The sequence below is a fragment of the Vulpes vulpes genome, chromosome 15 (genome assembly GCF_048418805.1).
Source record: "Vulpes vulpes isolate BD-2025 chromosome 15, VulVul3, whole genome shotgun sequence".
Taxonomy (NCBI): Eukaryota; Metazoa; Chordata; class Mammalia; order Carnivora; family Canidae; genus Vulpes; species Vulpes vulpes.
The window spans coordinates 78,973,198-78,995,983 of NC_132794.1; the positions used below are offsets into that span (position 1 = coordinate 78,973,198).

At 42.3% G+C, this 22,786-nt stretch overlaps 1 protein-coding gene and 1 pseudogene across 1 annotated transcript; both read left to right on the forward strand.

The window, feature by feature from the left end:
* Nucleotides 1–410, forward strand: LOC112917472 (mitochondrial import inner membrane translocase subunit TIM14 pseudogene; annotated as a pseudogene).
* Nucleotides 411–4,031: 3,621 nt separating this feature from the next.
* On the forward strand, nucleotides 4,032–16,908 carry C15H10orf53 (chromosome 15 C10orf53 homolog). The gene is made up of 3 exons (XM_025995542.2): nucleotides 4,032–4,128; nucleotides 15,849–15,968; nucleotides 16,844–16,908. The coding sequence occupies exons 1-3, from the start codon at nucleotides 4,032–4,034 to the stop codon at nucleotides 16,906–16,908; spliced, it is 282 nt and encodes a 93-aa protein (XP_025851327.2).
* The last annotated feature ends 5,878 nt before the right edge of the window (nucleotides 16,909–22,786 follow it).

The following is a 22,786-nucleotide window of genomic DNA, read 5'->3' on the forward strand; positions in this document are numbered from 1 at the left end:
ATGCACACGGTGGAGGTTGGGGAGTTGAGCCAGAGTCATGGCCTGTACAGTGGTAGCAGTGGTAGTGGATTGACTGTTGCTACTGCAGGATTTGCAGAGCATTATGTTTTGCAAGCCATAAAACAAACAGAGCCTCAAGTAAAACAAGTTTTTCAAAATCTATCAAAATCTGCCTTCAGTGATGGCTATGATAGAGATGCATTTGAACCCAAAATGACAAAACAAGAAGCAGCATTGATACTAGACATAAGCCTTACTGCCAATAAAGGAAAAATAGAAGATGTTCATTGATGAATTATGCTTTTAAGTCACCCAGAAAAGGGAGGATCTCCTTATATAGCAGCCAAAATCACTGAAGCTAAAGATTTACCCAAAGGTCAAGCTAAAAAATGAAGTAAATGTGTGATGAATTTTAAGTTCTTGTTAGTTTATGTGTACAAGTGTCAGGTTTTTATAATAAAATGCCCCAAAGCTACAAATTTTAAAAATGATTTAGCACAGGCTAAAACAAAGCTTTGGTATGAGTTTCTTCTTTGAATTTGAGTATTTTTAAATCAGCTTATAGAATATTTAGAGATTTAACCCTCAGAAATAATGGATAAATACATATTATTTGAATAAAAATATTGTTCATTATTCACTTAGCAAATAATTTGTTACCTATTTCAAGGCAAAATGTGACAGTCCCTGGCTTTCAAGGAGCCCCCAATCTAAGGGGATATTGATAAACTCATAACTAAAATGTAATGTGATAAATATATTTTTTTAAAGTTGGTTCTTTGAAAAAGAATAACAAAATAGACAAGCCTCTGGTAAAACCAATTTAAAAAAGAGAGAAATTCTGAAATAAATAGTATAATGAATAAAAGGTCAATACAACTACAGTAGACATTATAATGATAACCAGAGAATATATCAACTACTTCATAACAATAAATTTGAAAACTTAGATAAAAATTCTTAGAAAAATATAACTTACTAAAACTAATGAAAGAAGAAATAAAATTTCTGGACAGTCTTATAAATCTTAAATGAACTGAAGCACTAGTTTAAAATCTTCCCACTTAGGAAAGAAAGAAGGGAGGGAATGTAAAATTTTGTAGACATACCCTTGAAAACATTCAAAGAAGTGGTGATTTCAATTGTGTATAAAAATCAATAAGGGGACATTCCCTCTTTGCATATACTCCCTTATTTATTATTCTCTGAAGCTAGTATAACTTTAATATCCAAATCAGATTTGGAAATCCAATAATGAAAAACTTGGGACACCTGGGTGGCTCAGTGATTGAGTGTCTGCCTTTGGCTCAGGTCGTGATCCTGGGGTCCCGGGATCGAGTCCCATATCAGGCTCCCCACAGAGAGCCTGCTTCTCCCTCTGCCTGTGTCTCTGCCTCTCTCTCTCTCTGTGTCTCTCATAAATAAACTAATAAAATCTTAAAAAAAAAAAAAGAAAAACTAAAGGTCCATTTTACTCATGCATAAATATCCAGATATCCTAAATGAAACAGTAGCAAACAGATTCTAACAGTATATAAAAAAAATAATACACCCACCACTAAGTCAGGTTTAATAGTAGTTAGTATTAATAGTAGTTTAATAGTAGAAGATAACGAGCACTGGTGATGTATGGAAATGATGAATCACTATACTGTACACCTGAAACTAATATGACACTGTATGTTAAGTAACTGAAATTAAAATAATAGCTTAAAAAAAGAAAATAGCTAAGTGTCATTTACTCATGAACAGCTTAAACAATAAAAATATAGGACTGCTCTAAGAGATCATGAAAATGCATTCAGTAAAATTCAACAGTCATTCAGAATTTTTTTTAAAAAGCTCATTATAAAAGGAATTAGAAATCAGCTTGACATAGAACATCTGCATAAAACATGCACTATACACCATAACAGAAATCAATTAAAAAGATCAAAGTCACATGTAAAATCAATATATAAAAGTCAATTTTATTCTATACACCAGTGGCAAACAATAAAATCACAATACAAAATACATGATTTATAATAGAACCTAGCAATAAATCTAGCAAAAGACATGAAGACCTATACACAGATAATTATAAACTGTATTGAAAGACACTGAAGAAGATCTAAATAAAGGAGAGGTTCTTCAAGGTCATGAATATGAAGGCCTCAGAAAGATGTTAATTTTCCCCAAATTGATCTCTAGATTCAATCTCCAATCTTCAATCTGTGTCTCTGCCTCCCTCTCTCTGCCTCTCTCATGAGTAAATAAATAAAATCTTTTGTAAAAATCCTAAAAGAGCCAACTAGATCATTATCAGAGAAAGGATGAGAGTAAGTAAGCCTAACACTGGCGATGCTTTTACTCTGGGGCTATCTAGTGATCTTGAATAAACAACCTAGAAGATAAGATGCAATTTTGAGTCTTTGCGGGGTTAGGCATACAAAAATAGGACTCCAGCACTACCCAGGGGGAGTCCTGGCAAGCCACCACCCTCTTTGGGGCTAGGAATGAGGATAAAATACAAATGAATCAACCTTCTCATAGACTGCAGCCCAGTTTCAAGCCATCTGGATGGCTCAGATAATCTCAATCCCTGAAACTGTATTAAGATAACCTATTAAAATAATCCTGGCTTGCTGGTGTTACCAGGAACTGGCAAGCAGTGGGGGCGGGGGGGGGGGGGGGGGGGGGAGGGGAGGTGTCTTCTATTGAGAAAGATAACATCACCCTTGGCCTCAAACTGTTCCTACAAAGAATTTTTTGTAAGGCAATGTCCATCCAGTACACAATTAAAATAAACCAAGAACTATAGACAAAATAAGCAGACACCAGCAGAAATAACAACAGAAAAAGACACATGGAGTCTCCAGATAGTGAATTCTCAAGCAGACTATAAAATAAGTATCTTTACTATGATCAAGAAGATAACCTCAAACCTAAAAACTCAGCAAGAAATCAAAAACTATAGAAGATGGCACAGCAGATTTGAAAAAGGATCAAACTAAAATTCTAGAATTAAAAAATTAATACCTGAAAAAAACCCAACCATACTGATGGCTTTAATAGCAGTTTAGACATGGCTACAGAGAAAATTAGCAAACTAGATTACATGTAAAAATGAAATAATGTATGCACACATATATACATAAAATGCAAAAGAAGAATGAAAAGAGGAAAAACACAGAAGAGACATACTAAAGAATATAGTCAGAAGGTCTAACACATATTTATCTGATGTCCTTGAAAAGTGAGAAAATACAACCAGAAGCAACATGTGAAGAGATAATGACTCACATTTTTCCAAAAACAGAAGGACTTAAATTCGTTTCATGAATCTCAACAAATCCAAGGCAAGATAAATAAAAAGAAACCAATAGGGACTCGGTCTGCTCAGGTCCTGATCTCAGAGTTCTGAGATGGAGCCGAGGGTGGAGCCTGGCGTTGGGCTCCAAGCTAGCAAGGAGTTGGCTTCTCCCACTCCCTCTGGCGCTCTTCCTGCTGGTCATGCTCTCTCAAATAAAAAAAGATTTTTCAAAAAAGTCTATACACAGGCACCTTACAAGAGTTTCCAATCCATCCTACACCTGTGGCTTACCTGGGAAGCTTACGCGGCCCCTCTGATCCACAGTTTTGTAAATACAAAGTACGAAATACAACCTCCTTCATAAGGATGGTAAAATAATGAAGTGAGATAATATATGGGAAGTATTCAGCGTGTCATCTGATGCATAATTTCTGTAACCGGCTATAAATGTTGGCTATTGTTGTCTATCATTGATACTTGCCCTACCGGGCAGAAATGTCCTGTTTACCTGACTGTGAGGGTGAGAAAGCAAGTCGCCTCCGACTACCACCCGTTCCTGCGCCTGGTAGTGGTGGCAGTGGGGACCTCCCTGCGCTCAGCAGGGGACAAGGCTCCTCAAGCCCCACCCCTTCCCGCCCTGGCCCCGCCCACCCCGCTGGCTGCACCCACTCCAAGGGCCTGCCGCGCAGTTGCCAGGCAGTGTGTGTTGCGCCTGAGCCCACGCTGGCGGCGGGCCATGCCGAAGGACGCCGTGGTCACCGTGCGCTACGGGCCCTACAGCGCGGTCGGGCTGCCTGTGGAGTACCACCCCTTCCGCCTAGAGGGCCTGCAAGGTGGGCAGCCGAGAGCCAGAGGCCACCCACCTGCGTGCGCCCGGGGGCACCCCAGCCTCTGAGCACCAGTGCAGGCTATGCTCTCTGCACATACCTCCTCCCGTCCTCAGACCCAGACCGAGTGCCTTAACCTCTGGGAAGTCTTCCCACCGGGGAAACAGGCAGTTTACACAAGTTCTTTGGGTGGGATGGCTTATGTACCCAGCTTTATACATTGGGAAACTGAAAATCAAGAATATTAAGTGACTTTTCCAAGGTCATATTGGCTGGAAAATGGTGGAGAGTCTTTACCTTCAGCATTCAATTGTGCAACAAACCTTTCCCGAGCACCTAGTATGTGTTGGACATTCTTCCAGGTACCAAGGACTCACTGGTGAACAAAGATACATGTCCTTAAAGTGACCTTCTCATTGCTGACTACTAGTTGACAGTTGTGCCAGGCCTCCAACAGAAGAACGTAAGCATAGTGGGACCAGTCACTGGTCATAATTAGAGGGGAGAGGGGGAAGTCTGGAAAGGTTTATTCACTGGAATTATACTGGAGTTGAACTTTAACGAGTAAGGAGAAAATAACCAGGTAAGGAGAAGAAAGAACATGACAGACAGAGGAGCTGCAAAGGCCAGAAGCATGGGCAAGTGACATATTTGTTTAATTCTCAGGAGGATGAGACCAAAATGGCAGGGGCAGATCCTGCAGGGCTGTATGAAAGTTTCAAGCAGGGGGGCTGAAACTGGCTGCTGTGAGGAGAACAGATCAGAAGGGACCAAGAATGGAAGCAAAGAGACAAGTCAAGAGACTTTGGGGCGCTCCAGGGGAGAGATGAGACTAGTCTGGACCAGCCATCGAGGGGTGGATTCAAGTAAAAGCAATGGTACTTCCTAAGATGTTGGAGGTGGGAAGCAAGGGTCAGGAGGACCTCCTCCGGATGTCCGGATCCAGTCTGCGTCTGGCTTGAGTGAAGTGCTGATGTGTGGAAGTACTCTACACTAAAATTGACAACACCACGGATGGACTGCAATTTGGAAGAACATGTTCCTTTTTGGCCATATCAAACTCCATGTGTTTTCAGCTACATGCGTGGAGGGGTACTGAGCTCCACAGTTCTAGAGTTCAGAGAAAAAGTCTGAGCTAGAGATAGAAAGGTCTGAGTCATGGATCTGGGGACGACAAAGGGAATGAGAACAGAACCCAGGTTTGAGTCTTCAGTGCTTTTAAATGCTCTAATTTCCCAATGCAACCTTCTCATCAGCTTTCTTTCTCAGGCTTCATGAGGTTTATTGTATGTCTCAACAGTCTTTTGCCCAGACAGCTATGCATTTTTCATTTGCCCTCATGCTACACACGGCTTTTCCACCCTGTGTGAGCTCTGCATCAGGTGAAACAGAGACAAGGGCCTTGTACCAGTCCCTCAGGTAGCCCCCAGACAGTGCGGCACAAACACAGGAATTTGCAAACAAATCCCTTTAGACACAGGAACCAGGGCCCACATTGGGGACAGGGGCCACTCTCTTCAAGGCTGTCAGCAAGCTGGGGATGAGGCAAGTTAAGATGCCACAAAGTTTTCTTACTACTTTAAAATTGCCTTTACTCTTTTTGCCAACTCTATTTTCCAGAATTCTGACAAAGTGGCTTCTCACAGTTTCAGGTTGTTCTGTTAATGTCTTTGTGAAGGAATGGGAGTTTGGAGTGCCTACTCCATCATTTTGCTGATGTCTGCAGATGCTTTTTAAGTGTTTCTTGCCATAATCAGCATGACTGTATAGAGTTCAACTAGATCATTTACATACCAAGAATTGTATTAAAGGAGAATGCATAAGGACTTTGGTATAATGTACAATTTATAATTTACAAATATTGAGGTTGGGGGGACTTACCATCTAGTTTGTTCACAAATCCCATTGACTCAACTGGTCACCTCTGGTCACTTGTCTCCTACTTGCATTCTTGGCACTCTTGGCAGAGCAGAGATTAAGCACAAGGACTCTGAAGTCCAACCAATGTAGTTTTGAATTTGCTCCACCGTTTAGTAGCTGTGTGGCCGAAGTCAAGATCAAGTTATTTTACCTTTCTGAGCCTCAGTTTACTTATTGGCAAAATGGGAGCAGAACCCTACCTCCCTGATGTGAGATTCCAATGAAAAATGCACACAGAGTCCTAAATACTATTCCTTCACATAGTAAATGCTCAACAAACATTATTTCTTATTATTGCAGGACAGGCATATTACTAGGAAGGGGAGGAGGGAGCAGCCTGGGGCACACTGGAGAGCAGCAAGCAGTCAGGTCTGGCTGAAGGATGCTATGTAATGAGTCAGGCCTGTTTCACCCTTGACAACAGGGAGCCAGCAACATATCTTGAGCTAAAGAATGATGAGATAAAGGATGTGCCCTAAGAGGCCAATTCTAAAGGAAGAGATTTGGGTAGGGGAAGTGAAAGAAGATGAATTGCTGAGAAATATCAAGAAATTGGGGTGCTTGATGGCTCAGCTAGTTAAGTGTCTGCCTTCAGCTCAGATCATGATCTCATGGTCCTGAATGGAGGCCATGCCAGGCTCCCTGCTCAGTGGGGAGTCTGCTTCTCCCACTCCTTCTGCTGCTCCTCCCACTTGGGTATTCTCTCTCTCTCAAAATAAATAAATAAAATATTTTTTAAATAAATATTAAGAGATTAGAAATTATGTCCTAGGGGATCCCTGGGTGGCTCAGAGGTTTAGTGCCTGCCTTTGACCCAGGGTGTGATCCTGGAGTCCCAGGACTGAATCACACATCAGGCTCCCTCAATGGAGCCTGCTTCTCCCTCTGTCTGTGTCTGTGTCTCTGTCTCTGTCTCTCTCTCTCTCTCTCTGTCTCTCATGAATAAATAAATAAAATCTTAAAAAAAAAAAAGAAAGAAATTATGTCCTGAAGTTCAAGGGAAAGACAAAGACCACCTGAGTCAGAAGTACTGTGACCTACCAGTGGATGATACAAATTTATCTCTCCAATCAGGACCTCTCATTGTCTTTGGGCTAGTTAGTAGGCATCTCAGACTAGTATGTCCAAAATTTCTAAACTGGCCTCCTCATACCCAGCCCACCCCAGCCCATCCTGCATTCTTCCCATCTCAGTGCACACAGCTCCATTTTTTCAATTACTCAAGCCAAAAAGCTCACAGGCATCTTTCTTTTTTTAAAAAAATAAAATTATTTGAATTCTATTTACTTAACACATAGTGTTTACTAGTTTAGTGATTCATCAGTTGCATACAATACCCAAGTGCTCATTACATCACGTGCCCTCTTTAGTTATGTGCCCATCACTCAGTTACCTCATTCCCCCATCTCCCTTCCAGCAACCCTCAGTTTGCTTCCTAGAGTTAAGTCTCCCTCTCCATTTTCATCTTCTTTTATTTTTCTTTCCCTCCCCCATGTTCATCTGTTTTGTTTTTTAAATTCCACATACAAGCGAGGTCATATGGTAATTGTTTTTCCCAACTGACTTATTTTACTCAGCATGATACCCTCTAGTTCCATTCATGTTGTTGCAAATGGCAAGATTTCATTCTTTTTGATGACTGAGTATATATTGTCTATATATATTGCATCTTCTTTTATACATTCATCTGTCGATGGAAATCCGGGCTCTTTCCATAATTTGGCTATTGTGGACATTGCTGCTATAAACATTGTGGTGCAGCTGCTGCTTCCCATCACTACATTAGTATCTTCGGGGTAAATACCCAGTAGTGCAATTGCTGGATTGTAGGGTAGCTCTACTTTTAACTTTTTGAGGAACCTCCATACTATTTTCCAGACTGGCTGTACCAGCTTGAATTCCCCCCACAGTATAAAAGGTTCCCCTTTCTCCACATTTTCACCAATATCTGTTGTTTCCTGAGTTGTTCATTTTAGCCATTCTGACCAGTGAGATGGTATCTCATTGTGGTTTTGATTTGTATTTCCCTGATGCTGAGCGAGGCTGAGTATGTTTTAATGTGTCTGTTGGCCATGTGTAAGTCTTCTTTGGAGAAATGTCTGTTCGCGTCGCAGGTGTCTTTTTGTGCTTCCTCTGCCTCACATCATCACAGCCACCATCATCTCCTGCCTGGACCTCCTCACTGAGCTCCTTGTGATCACCCTTGTCCCCTTCAGTCTGTCCTCAGCACCAATGTCAGGTGATACCTTTAAACTGAGTCAGAGCATGGCTTGTGCCTCCAAGAACATCCTGGCAACTCCTAGCTCCTTAAAGGAGAAGCCAAGGCCTTACAGTGGCCCCCCAGGCTGCTAGTGTCCTCCCTAACCTCATTTCCTCCACCACAACCCATTCCTGCCCCTCACTCACTCCACTGAGGCCACAATGGCCTTCTCGCTGGCCTTTGAACACCCCTGGTGTACTTTGACCTCAGGGCTTGGCAGTTCTCCACGTGGAATGCTCTTTCTCCAGCTTCCTGCCTGGCCCTCACTCTTCACTCTCTCACAACACGGCATGGAGGTGTTTCTCAAAAGTGACCTTCATCCACAGGCGCTCCTTGAGGAAACCCATTGAAAATATCAACACCTCCCTCTGCCTCCCTTTTCCCTGTCTCCCTTCCTTCCTTGTCTATTTCTTCTTAGTACTCATACATTTGAGCACACTCTTTTTCTATACTCTCATCCATCATGAATTTATCTTTTTCTAGGCGAAACATACACTTCACAGATTTACCTCGTTTTCCTTCTCTTCTCCTGGATGTATACTTCAGGGGAGCAGGCATTCTTGTCTGGTCTATTCTCTGCTGTGTCCCCGGGTCCAGGACTGTGCCAATTTGTTTGTTTGTTTGTTTGTTTGTTTGTTAGATTTTATTTATTTTGGAGAGAGAGAGCGCTTATGCAAGTGTGCACAAGCAGGGGGAGGTGCAGAGGGGAGGGAGAGGGGCAGGCAGACTTCCTGCTGAGTGCAGAGCCTAAGTCCTGGGTCTTAGTCTCAGGACCCTGAGATCATGACCTGGTCTGAAACCAAGAGTTGGATACTTAACTGACTCAGCCACCCAGGCTCCCCTGTGCCAGGTCTATCTTAAGGGTTGATAAACATTAGTTAAACCTGAATAGAGCTGAACACTGGATCCACAGGAGGTGAGACTTTAGGAGAAAGCAAGGAAAGACAGAATTGGAAGACAGCAGGACCTTGGTAGTGGCCCCTCTGGGAAACACAGAGGTAGGAGAGAACCAAGAGGCATTTCACCCAGTGAAATGAAGATATCAAGAAGAAAATGGCTAATGGGCACCAAACTGTTAAGTAGGAGTCATTTCTAAAAAAAGATGAATTCATGGTTGATGAAGGACATAGAAAAAAATTGTCCTCAAAGACTGGTGATGAGAAGGTAAAATGGCACAGAAACTTTAGAGAGCAACTCAGTTGTGTCTTAAAATTTAACCATATACTGTAGAATCCAGCTATTCCATTGCTGAATCTTTTTCATATATATATATATATATATATATATATATATATATATATATATGATAGATGATAGATAGATAAATAGATAGACTCACACACGTACATGGAGGCATGCCCAGGAATGTATTCTGCAATGTTCTTGCTGATAATGAAGAATTGAAAACAACCAGTCCTTTCTCTGAATAAATTGTAGTATGTGATGTAGGAAAAGACTTTAGAGTTCAAAGCTGACAGCCAAGAAAGAATTCTTGAGATGTCTTTGGTGCAAAAAGGTGATTTTATTAAAGAATGGGGACAGGACCCAAGGGCAGAAAGAGTTGCCCTGAGGTCATGAGGAATGGCCCATTATACACTTTCAAGTTGGAAGGGGTTTGGGGATAGCGTGTAAGTATCTAAGGAATTTTGGAAGCAAGGTTTCCAGGACCTTCAGGGGGCTAGTTATTGTTGGGAAAAGGTCATTTATTACCTTCTAATAAAACCTTAGTCATGAGACCCTTTAGATGTATATTGGTGGGTCATATATTGGAGGAGGATTGTCAAAATATATCTTGGGGAGTAGAGATAAAGGAAATTTCTAAAGGAATTTAAAAAAATATTTAATTTATTTATTCATGAGAGACACAGAGAGAGGCAGAGAGAGAGAGAGAGAGAGAGAGAGAGAGAGAGGCAGACAGGAGAAGCAGGCTCCCTGCAAAGAGCATGCAAGGAGCCCTATTTGGGACTCCATCCCAGGACTCCCGGATCACGCCTGAGCCAAAGGCAGATGCTCACTCAACAACTGGGTCACCCAGGTGTCCCTCTAAAGGAATTTTTGTATGTTAAAGTAGACTTACAGGATTCTGGGGTGTCGGGCTAAGATTGCCTTTTGCTCTAGGCAAGGTATTAACACGGAAGCAGTTGAGTCCCTAGAGGAAGGTCACTCTGCCTGTTTCAAAGATTTGTGAATGGGCTGTGGGTAGCAAGGAAATTTAATAATTTCTCTTCTGCCTTTGGTTCCCACATCAGTATATCCATCCCATATAAATGTAGGGCAGCAGGTCCATGTGTATTGAAAGGGCTGGATCACCACAGCTAGAGGTAAGGGAAGGGGGTGGGTTTCTGAATTCTGCCTACAGTGCCTACACTTCCACTGAAAACAGCAAAGAGAGGAGGAGGGGGATGAATTCCTGGTGATTTAAAATTTTTGTCCTATAATTTCAAGATTTTTAAACACTCGTGGGTCTGCATTACCTTTATAATCTGATAAAATTTTAGAGTTTAAAATAGTTTGGGATTGTTGTCGTTGTTGTTTAACCAGCAAAAGTATTTTAAAGAAGTAAGAAAGAAGATAAGTCAGAGTGTCAATCTACTAAGAAGGGTGGGGAGAACTGAGTGAGCCACTGACCGTGCTGATGGCTCTCCACCTCAGAGAGCACAGGGTCAAGAGAAGGTGGGCTGAAGCTTCCATCCGCAAGAGGTTAAGAAGCAGGGAGAGATGAGGAAGGCAGGGGCACATGCTGCTCTTCCCACAGTAGGGGAGGGGAAAGAGTATCTTGAGAAGATCAAGGGGAGAATTTTTATGGTGGAAGGAGAAGAGCATTGCAAGGTATCAGCAGGTGGTTGATTTTTAAAGTCAGTGTAAGCCTGAATGATGGTTCCTATAATACCAGCAGCCAACACTTACTGAGCACTGGTGACAAATGCTAAGGTATTAACAAAAGCTAAGCGGGAAGTATCTGCACCCCCTTCTCAGTCTCCTACTCCCCTCCTCCCTGCCACTTTAGAGTCCATACTAACATCACACCAAGCACAGAGTGGCGCATTTGCAGATCCTCCTCTGTAAAATCTGCATCTGAATTCTTTGAAAATCATAGCCCTTTATCACTTCCTGAAGCCCTGCTGGCTTTGGAAATTTGTCTGATATTTCCTGAACTTACTGTGCCTTAAGAAACCTGAAAATTGAAAGAAAAAAAAAAAGAAATCTGAAAATTATTCTTTATTAATGACAAATTATAATAGTTCAGCAAAAATGTGTCTACTATGGCCTCAATATTGTTGAAATTAAACTAATGCTAAACAACAAGTCTTAAGTAATTCCCTGGCCATGGTTGCTCCTGGTCTGCTATCCCTAATGAAGTCTGCCAAATAACCTGCTGCTAAAAGGAACTAAAAGGGATTGAAACCGACCCCATAAAAATAGGATCCACCTTTATTTAGCTAAGATGCTCCCTGTACCACTCTCATCCTAGCTATGCATTAGCCGCACACTTTAAGGGTCATCAGTATTGCAACTGTGCCGAGTGCGGAGGAGGGGGAGTTGCCCGTCTGTCCGTTTGCCTTGACTTCCTGACTAGCAGCATTTAAATCTCTCCCAGATGGTGCACAATTCCGCCAGCACTGAGAACAGGGAGGCTTTTCCGTGTTCCTTCAGTTTACCCTGATCCCCCTTGAAGAATGAGGTGCCACTTCAAAGAGGCAGGCATTCTGCAGGTGGCCTTACAGCTTCTGGTTGATTTATGCTGGAGTTTAGCCACTGCCGTTGGAAAGACTTTGTTGCATAGAGTATATTTATCTGACCTTTCTTTGAATAGACAACCCCATAGCAGCTCCTAGGGGAAAAAATGGGTCCTCCATGTAGAGAGATGGCATTTGGATGAGCTGCAAGAGGAATTCTGGTGCTTAAGTTTGATCCCTTAAGCCTGCCCTGACCACCCTATAGTTGGGCTCAATACATCCTGGACTGATGAGAAGGGGACAGGCTTCCTAAGGGTGAATATATGACACGGACTCTGAAGTGGCTCATCACTTTAATAAGAATCAGACTTAGGTCACTCAGTGTCCAAAAGAGACATTGGAGGTGCCCAGCACCATTAAATTGAGCTTGTTTATTTAACAAGCTATATTAACACTGGGCATACTGGGCGGGGCGGGGGGATTGTGGTCACTGAGGGAGACATGTGCCCTTAAAGGCCCTGAGACCCCATGTTTTATATAGAAGGTGAAGTGAGGAGTGATATGTTCTCTTAAGAGGGTTGCTTCTTGTCGGGCTTCATTGGCTTCAGGATAAGACAGATTCTCATCATTTGGCATCACTGACTTCCATAGGGTAGGCTATTTGGTGAATCAAATCCTGTTTCTTAGATACACTTTGCCATAAAAGAGTGCTGCTGTTCTCATAAAACAAACCCCAAACCCAGGTGCTCCATGAGACTCCATCAGACAGAGCCCTGCCTTGTAGGGAAAGAAAGCACCATGGTGGGCTGTGGGGTGCACACCTTCTTAGGGGCTCCTTCTGCAGAACCCTTCCTCACTTACACTGCAGTCACGGTGAGCAGCTCCACACAGAGCCTATACCTCCTTCTCTCCAGAACCCCCAGGCCTTAGAGAGTGGGTGTTGTGTGTTAGAAGGATAGAGGTAATACCATGTCTCCAGAGATAGGGTGGGAATGGAGAAGCTGTTTTGTTCCTGATTTTTTCCTATCACATTGAAGTACATTTCCCAGGAACATCTTCTGACAATGCAAAAAAGGTCCTGGAGGCCAAATTGCCTCCTACCCACTCACTTGTAGCTTTTCCCTCTGGAGCTACATGTCCCCACTCCAGAGGGGGTTCCACTGAGAGGGTGTATGATCCCCAGAAATCTCCTCCTATAGACTGCCTTTATGTTTCTTAGACTATCCACTGGCCATCCCAAACTGCATGGACTGCTTCATTTAAACAAGTCATTGGTCCAAGCTGAGTGCCTTCCTCCAAAGATGTTTTAAGACAAGACACTTAATAGGATACAATAACATAAATATGTCAAAAGAAAAGATGCGGGTGTTCCATTGAGGGAGGCATTAGCTGGTGCAGGGTCGATTAGGGCCACCACTGGTACCTGAGGAGTGCTATCTTGTTAATGGAGATCCTCACTGAGTTACTCTCTGAAGTTCCTTTTAGAAGTGAAATTAAAATCACACAATTAAAATGTTCACAGTTGGGGCTGGATGTTCTTGAACTGATTGAAAGATGAAGAAGTGGACACGTCAACATTTTGAAACAGCAATTGTCTCTAATTAAATGCAATTAACTGACATAACTGTCTGCTTTTCTGCACGTAAGACTGATTGAAATGCTAAGACTTTAAAAAAAAAAAAAAAACATAACCTTCCTCTGATTCCTCTTCGCATCCTAACCATAATTCTCACCAATGTATGAAGACCACCAAAGATGGTGATTTGGCACACCAACTCCATCACCAATATTACAGGGTAAACATATTTAAAAAACTGGAGAGAGAGAGACATTTTAGAGAAGACAGAACTCCTTGATGTTCAATGCAAATCATTTCTCTTACATGCATATATTTCTGAATTTCCACAATGGAGGATACATCTAACAACTTTTGCATGGCTAATCTCTAGGGAAGTGATACCACTTCCACTAGAGATCAAATGCAGCTTCCACAGTTTAGTTCATTAGCTTTTTATCTTTAAAAAAAAAAAGCATTTTGTTTTTTATTATAAAAAATCTGGAAAATGCTGAAAGAAAAAGAGAAACAGGTTTCACATAGAATTGCCACAGAGAGATACCCACTGAGTATTTCTTTTTCTTTTCCTATGACATATACATAATTTAATTAGTTTGAAAATGTATTTTCATTAATACTGTATATGTACCTCAATTGTTGGCTAACGTTACAAATATTTTTCTTGCTATTTAAAAAACTCATAAACATTTTTTGAAATGTTTGAATAAAACCTCATCATACGGACCTATCATCAATTGCTTGACCATCCTCTTCTGATTAGGACAGTACATTATTCAAAGTATTTTCTATTATAATGCTACAGATATAAGAATCATCTTGCTACCAAACTCTGCCTGAATTTCTGATTTTTTTCCTGGAGAAGCTTTTTATAAGTGCAATTTCCCAGGCCAGAGTTCATTTTATTTTATTTTATTTTTTATTTTTATTCCAATTATTAAATGCCAATGGCAACTATTTTTCATGATACATTAGAAAGAAAATCTGCTAAAATTGCTTTCCCATCTTGTGAATGGTGTTTTGGGTAACAAGTTTTTATATATTCATTTTCCAAGGGAAGTTTAATAGTGTAGAAGAAACCGAAGTAACTCAAATCCATGAACTGCTACTTAGAAAAATAACTGAATGCAATCTTACTAACTTCCAACTCTACTTTTCTCCATAATCAGAAGTATTTAAGGGCTATTTCAAAGAAAGAAACATAAATACAACAGATAGAGGCCAGAGGGAAAGAAGACTTTATCTTTCTAAGGAACAAATTCTTTCAGGGACATGTAGCCTGTTTTTATTCCTTTCAAAATAAGGCGTTTGCTCTTTAAAGAGTAGTTTCCTTTGCACCTGTGGTTCTTTGGCTCTGGGTTGAGAAAATATTTTGTGAAAGAGAATGATACTTGTTTGTTCCATCTTGGAGCAAAGAGAAGATTGTCACACACACCCCGCCACCGCCGCCGCTACTTTTTATCATACCTGCCCCCCCCCCCCCCCCGCCCCTGCTACTTTTTTAAGAGTAGCACCTAAATCCTAAGTGCACTTCCATTTCTAAGGATCCCATTTGCATTAATAGTTCACTCTGGACGGCTTCTTTCACATACATACTTGGCAGGTGCAGCATCTCGTGTTTTACCTATCTCTTTTTGATTGTGTTCCATTTTTGTTTGAATCTTTCTTTTTTATTTTGGTTTTTTTTATAAATTAATTTTTATTGGTGTTCAATTTGCCAACATACAGAATAACACCCAGTGCTCATCCCATCAAGTGTCCCCCTCAGTGCCCGTCACCCATTCCCCCCCACCCCCCGCCCTCCTCCCCTTCCACCACCCCTAGTTCGTTTCCCATAGTTAGGAGTCCAGAGTTCATTTTATAATTCTAAATTTTCTTGAGGCTTTTGAGGCCTTTGGTATGTACTGCCAAATTACCTAAATTTGATAACCAATTTATATTTCTACCCACAGCATAAGAAGTTACTTGATTCCCCACATCCCCTCCAACACTGAATATCCTCTCTGTAAGAAAAGTTCAAAAACTCTTCTTAGAGGCATCTCCTATTTTTATATATCCTATGGGTCTGGGGCAGATTGTAACCAAAATCTGAATTACTCAGGTCCCTGGCTGCACTTTCCAGCCAAAGTGATGGCATATCTGGGCCAGCACCAGGTAGGTACCCACCACAGCAGTTGAGTCACGGCCAGAAGCAACTGGAGAATAAGCCAGCTGCTCCATCCATGAGGACATCTGCATATTAGGTTAATCTAGAGCCTGTTCTCACATTACCCACATCCCTCTCCATCTTTTCCAGCTGTGTTGGCCAGAGATGGACACAAAGTCATCCTAGAGAAGATAGAAGACTGGAATGTGGTTGAACTCATGGTAAATGAAGAAATCATTTTCCACTGTAACATCAAAGATTTGGAGTTTGGTAAGTCCCTCAGCACTGCTCCCAAACAGCATTTTTCCTCCTTGGAGGTGTGCTCAATTTCGAGTTGAAGTGGCCAGTGGGTTATGCCCAGATTCAAGTTGAATTTTTTTCTGAGTCTTAAATTCTTACTCAAAACCCTGTGCTCTGTGTTACATGAATGAACATATCCTAAATCACACCGAATAAAGTGCTTATTGCTCTGGACTTCTCCCCAGGACACGGGGAACGAAAGAAGGACAGAAAGAAAAATGAAGTTTTAGCCTTAGATTTCAAATGATATCATGGGAATTACGGGGTAACAGGTTTGGGGTTTTTCTTTTTCTTTTCACATTTTAACAATGCGTGTTTTATTATGATTTGCCTTCAAAACAGTTTTTGTTCCATTTGATTATTCTACCTAGACTCGCTAAGACAATGAGAGTTGCTAAACCAGCGGTGCATGACATTATTAGTGATGTTCTAGATATCTCTTTGACCTGGAGACCTTCCCGCCTGGCAGGCTGGCATCATGCATACCACACTCCACTCAGAAATAAAAGCTTTTGCAATCCACTAATACTCCATTAAAGGCTAGTTAACAATTTACATGCCTGTGTACTTTGAGACTTGTCTTCTAGTAGAAGCCCATACATGTCTTCTAAGACATGACATTGTATCAAAAACTGGCCAAAAGAGGGGCACTTGAGAGGCCCAGCGGTTGAGCGTCTACCTTCGGCTCAGGTCATGATCCTGGGGTCCTGGGATCAGGACTCCTGCATGGAGCCTGCTTCTCCCTCTGCCTATGTCTCTGCCCCTCTCTCTCTGTGTCTCTCATGAATAAATAATAAAATCTTTAAAAAAAACTGGCCAAAAGAAAATTATATCTCTTTCCCTAGGAGGTGATGGCAAACTAGACCCGCTGTGTGAAGAGGCCAGGATAGCTGTCCTAAATGCCTACTGATCTCATCCAAACAGGCATCTGAAGTCAACAGAACAGCAGCTGCCTCTGGCCCTTCTGTGCAGCAAACAAAAGCAGCCACTCCAGGCCATGGATCCTGGGCTCTAGCAATCAAAGATAATGCCAGCCTGTCCTTCAGCCTGCTCAGCATAGTGTCCCTCACCTGGCTGCAAGGAAGCAGGGCCCACAAAAATAATAAAAGTACATCATCTGCAGCATCTTTCAATCTCAACCCATAGGGAAAGCCCTCTAATATCAGGTACATGTTGAGGAGAAGGAAATAATAAAATGCAATCTAATAACAAAGCGCCATCCCATACTAATAATACAGAGTTTGCCAGAAGCATCTGAGATTCCATTCTATAGTAAGAAAAGAGCTAGAAACAGGTAAAATTAAAGATTAGGGGGAAAGGGGAGCATGGAGGGAGAATAGTGGCCCTTGGAAATCTGAACCAAAAGTGAATGTTGGTATTTGGAAATGTGGCTATTTCCACAAGTTGATTTCCTGCTCCCTGGCTATTTCTACAGGTTAATTTCTTGCTCCCAATGCAATATCACTTTAAATGTTCATATGCAAGTATCTAAAGTCAAATCATCAGTTATTCTTTAAAACAAGAAAATCATCTGCCTTCTTCTGCATTAGCCAGTCCAACAAGCCGTTCTGAAAAGGGTCTGAAAGAGCCCAGGGCAGAAGGCTCCTTATCCCTCTGGAAGAAAACAGCCCTGCAGAGTTGAGGAAGTATTTTAGTTATGGTCAGTGTAGAAATCAGCCGTGTCAAAATTATATTCTTTGTACTTTCAGCTCCTACGCACCCAATGATAGCCTACGTTCTTAGCTATAGAGAAAGGCAGGTATTGATCTAATGACGTTACCATGACCTCACAGGTCATGGTAAAAGGCATCACACCTTGTAGGAAAAATAGGAGAAAGATGGGTTCCTTCACAGAAGACTCTGGGAGCCCTGGTGCAAGAGAAGAGCTTTCAGGGCTTCCACAGGACCACCAGATGGCTCGGAGCTCACGTCCCACAGGCAGCCACCCGGCTCCCTGTGGCGTCACTGCACCTGAGGAGCCATCCTTTCCATCACTCCAGGTGGCTTCAAACATTCTGCCCCCAGAACTTCAAAGGCATCTGGGAGGCAATGAAACTACTTGTACAAGTTCTTTCTTGCATGTGAGGAGATGGGGGATATAATTTTCATTTTCAGCCCAAGGTTCACTTAGCAGATTTTATTCAGAGATTACAATCATTTAGGACTCTGGAAATATTTAATCCTCTTCACTGTGAACCCAAGGCTGAAAAACTTTCCTCCTGGTGTCTGGTGCCAGTTTCACCCGTCTTTTGTAACCTAGATTTAGTCCCTCTTCCTCAAAGACCAGTTTATTATAGGTGTAGCATTCTGCTTTCATAGAAACACTTTAAGAGAAATACATTTTCATTGCAGTAAAATGGAAAAATATAGGTAAGGATAAAGTATAAATTTGATAACATTTTGGTATTTTTTCAATTTGAGTGTCTTTTATTTATTTCTGATTATTCATTAAGAGATAGATATATAGGGCAGCTCTGGTGGCTTAGTGGTTTAGCACCGCCTTCGATCCAGGGTGTGATCCTGGAGACCCAGGATCGAGTCCCACGTCGGGCTCCCTGCATGGAGCCTGCTTCTCCCTCTGCCTGTGTCTCTGCCTCTCTCTCTCTCTCTCTAATAAATAAATAAATAATCTTTTTTTTAAAAAAGAGATAGATATATAGAGAAATTGATTTCACTAACTCAGGATCACATTGCATGTACCCAATTATGTGTCTATTTTTTTTAACTTAACATTGTATGTTGACCCTCTTCCCATGTGACGAAAACGTTTGTCTAAGCATTCTATCGTAAATCAGGACGCTTCTTCCTCCTTGAACAGTATTTTCATTGCCGTAACTTTTTCTGCAAAGAAATAAAATTGCAAGCTTTCCTATCTGCATTCACTACAGCAACTTCAGCTCCAAAAACTGTGGCCCCTCCTCAGGCTCTACAGCGCCTCCCAACCCTCCATCCCCCTACTCCCCCACTCCCCCACCTCCCCCCTATGTTGAGAAAGCCCTCCACCAGGCAGCTAGCTGCCTTGCCCTCCCCTGATGCGCCCTATCCCAGCATGTATTTGTGCCCTCAGAGCCACCCCAGCCACCCTTCCACCCATGCTCACTGCTCTCTGCTCTCCTTCCCTCCCTGACCAGAGCAGAAGGGTAGGGAAGGCAAGATTGCACTTGATGCTAAGACAAACTGCAGTGCACGGTGCTCCTGGGAGATGCCTGTGCCCAGGGGGCTGTGTTCCCCTTTCAATCAGAGCTAAGTGAGGTATGAATCAGCATTACCAGAAAATGTCACGGGATTACCTCTGGATGGTAGGCTTGGGGGGCAGAGGGCTGCAGGACGTTCATTTCTTCCATATTGTAAATGTTTTCAGTGGTGGGATTTTTACTTTGTACAGTGTGAGTGTGTGTGTGTTGAGCTTGTGAGTGCTTTTCAAATAAACATTTAAAATAAAATTAGGCCTGTGAATGAGTCGGTTGGTTAAGCATCTGTCTTCAGTTCAGGTCATGATCTCAGGGTCCTGGGATGGAGGCCATGCCAGGCTCCCTGCTCAGCAAGGAGCCTGCTTCTCCCTCTCCCTCTGCCACTCCTGCTTGTGCTTGCTCTCTCTCACTCTCATTCTCTCATATAAATGAATTTTTAAAGTCTTAAAAGAAATAAAATCAAGAATTTGATATAGAGCTCATCTGTCCCTATAACCTAGCCCTTCTCCGTCATTAATTAAGAAGAGCTTTCTCTTTGGAAATGTAATCATTTTTCAGTCTAAAGAAATTTGCCCAAATCCTCCTTCATCTTCTTCTGTCTTATGTCTTCTTGAACATCTGTCTCCCTGCAAAGAAACAGGAAACATGGCTTGCTCCTGATTGAAGGCAAGAGCCCTCTGCACTTCAATAAGCTAGACATTCAGGTGCCTTTTAATGTTTTTAAAATGCCACTTAATTAACTCATATTTTAAGCTCATTAAGATGCCAAATCAATTTCATTGTGTAACATGAAAATGTGTAAAGAAAGTGTCTCTTTAGGAAAAGACATCTTTATTTTTAATAAAATTAGAAAGACAGCTCTAACTTACTATTTTAAGTAAAATTCAGAATCTCTAAGCCTGTTTCTTCTAGTTTTAAAATTTAAAAAGAATGAAGTTTTTAGGAGCCTCCCTGGGCTTGCTGCCTGGGGCCTCACTGGCTAAACCTACTTTCTTGGTGGTTTCACCCTTAAAACCTTAACAAATAATATGCGACAAGTCCATATGTAAGAGAACTGTGTTAAAAATCAGCTCCCAAGGTAAGCTGCCTGGACATTTGAGCAGTCAGTGTACAGGGATGCCCCAAAGGACTTTGCATACCCTCGCTAGCAAAGGCTGCTCCCATGCATGCATATCCCAAAGTAATCCTGGGACTTGATCCACAAAATTTCCCCTAGAATTTCCCGGGGGACATAGGACAACCTGGGGCTGCCATGCTTCCAGGAGGAATACATCGTTGACCAAATCCCGGTGAAAGACAAGAAAATGCTAGCCCAGGTGGCTGACATAAAGCCTAAAGAAATTCTCATCCCAAATTCTTTGACCATTTCAAGGGAAATAGTCGATTTGTGAGTATTTGGACAGCACTGTGACCAGGTGCTCCAGTCTTGGTGGTAAGCTGATGTTTGGAAAGGAAGGGAGCCCTGAAGTGTCCTCCAAGGGGTCACCCCACAGCCCAGGGGCCACAAAGTCAGGACAGCACAGTTGGCACTAACGCAGGTGAAAAGAAACCAGAGGACCGTGGGCATGATGACAACCTTGGACACTGGCCACAAGAGGGATGCTGAGGGAAGTAGGGACCACTGTGTTGCTGTACAGGAGGAGGCAGTCCCCATGGCATTAATGGTCTGAGCTTCCTCGGTAGAGTGGAAATCTAGATTTTTAAAAAATATTTTATTTATTTATTTATTCATGAGAGACACAGAGAGAGAGAGGCAGAGACACAGGCAGAGGGAGAAGCAGGCTCCCTGCAGAGGGACTCCATCCTAGATCCCAGGATCACAACTTGAGCCAAAGGCAGACGCTCAACTGCTAAGCCACCCAGGTGCCCCAGAAATCTAGACTTTTATTTGAAATTTTGTTTTTAAAGTGTGGGTTCAATTTTCTGAAAACCACAGGGCCAACAAAAAGGCAAAACGAAAACTATGACATCTGGCCCGCTAGCAGGATAATCATCTGTTCCTGGTTGCCTGCAACTGCTCCAGTTTACACCTTCCAACGGGCTGTAATTATCCCATAAACAACCAGGGCACCCTTCCCCTGAGGCCCACAGGCCCTCCCGTCCTGGTGAAACCACTTGACTCTGCTATTTGATTATGCAAATGAAAAGCAAAGACTCTGTTTTTGGATCTCTAAAATGAAGACATTTGAGAAGCCAAGCCCCTAAAAAGCCTTCTTGTTCTCTGTGATCAGGTACTAGGGGGCCCAGTTGTAGGTAGAGCTGCATCCCACAGATCACATTTTCTGAGGGGAAATGCTCCTTCTCTAAGTGAGGTAGGTATTGGACTGTTTGCCTGCATCACTACAGACCTTTTTCAAAGTATGGGTTCCTGTACAGAAGAGGTCAAGAGTGGAGATCCAGAAGCCTAAGAGGAATGGTGAGTCCCAACCTTTATTTCGCATGAGAATATCAGGTTGGGGGAAGCTCAGTCCAGGCTGTATTACTCATGTACCCCAATATCAATATTTAGGATCCAAACCTTCTGACTCCTTAAAGGACTGCACTGATGTTCTCCTATGCTCTGAGTTAATGAATCTGGGAGATTAACATTTGAATCTGTCGACTGAGTAAACCAGACTGCTCTCCCCAAGGTAGGTGGGCCTCATCTATCTGTTGAAGTCCTGAATAGAACAAAAAGCAGGATGAAGGAGCATTCACTCTCTCTGCCTGACTCCCTTTGACCTGGGACATCAGTCTTCTGCTGCACCTCAGTTAGAACTTATAACACTGGTTCTTCTGGTTCTCAGGCCTTCACCCTAGAACTGAAACTACACCACTGGCTCTCCTGGGTCTCTAGCTTGCCAATAGCAGACTGTGGAACTTCTCAGCCTCCAAAATCATATGAGCCAATTATAATAAGTTTCTCTCTCTATATATTTTTTTGTATATGTGTATGTGTAGTATATATATATATATATGTATGTATATATATATATATATATATATATATATATATATATATATATACACACACACACACAAATGCATACATATCTCCTTTTGGTCCTGTGTCTCTGGAGAACTCTGACTAATACAGTAGTCCAGGCTGTGGTTACTCCTCCATCACCAGACACCCCGACTCCATCTTGCTCACCACTCCACCAGCTTAGCATTAAGCCTCCTGTCCATTATAGCTACTGAATTGCAGCCATCAGGTTTATGTTGCAGGCAGCCAGAAAGAGGAAGGGACAAGAAGAAGGGTTTTCCCCTTCTTGAGCAGGAGCAGAGGGAAGGGTCAGAGGGAGAGGAAGAAGCAGACTCCCCACTGAACAGCAAGCCCAATGTGGGGCTCCATCCCAGGACTTTGAAATCATGACCTGAGCCCAAGGCAGACACTTAATGGACTGAGCCACCTAGCCCCCCTCCCCTTCCTTTTAAACAGAATTCTCAGAAGCCCCACATGATCCTCCGTTCACATGGCCAAACCTTGCTGCAAAAGGAACAGGGAAATAGGGATGCTCAGCCAAGCAGTAGCATGTGCTAAAACAACTTATTAAGAAGATGGAAAGAACAGCTAATGTGAGGTCTCAGGCACACGTGGGCACAAAGTAGAGGCTC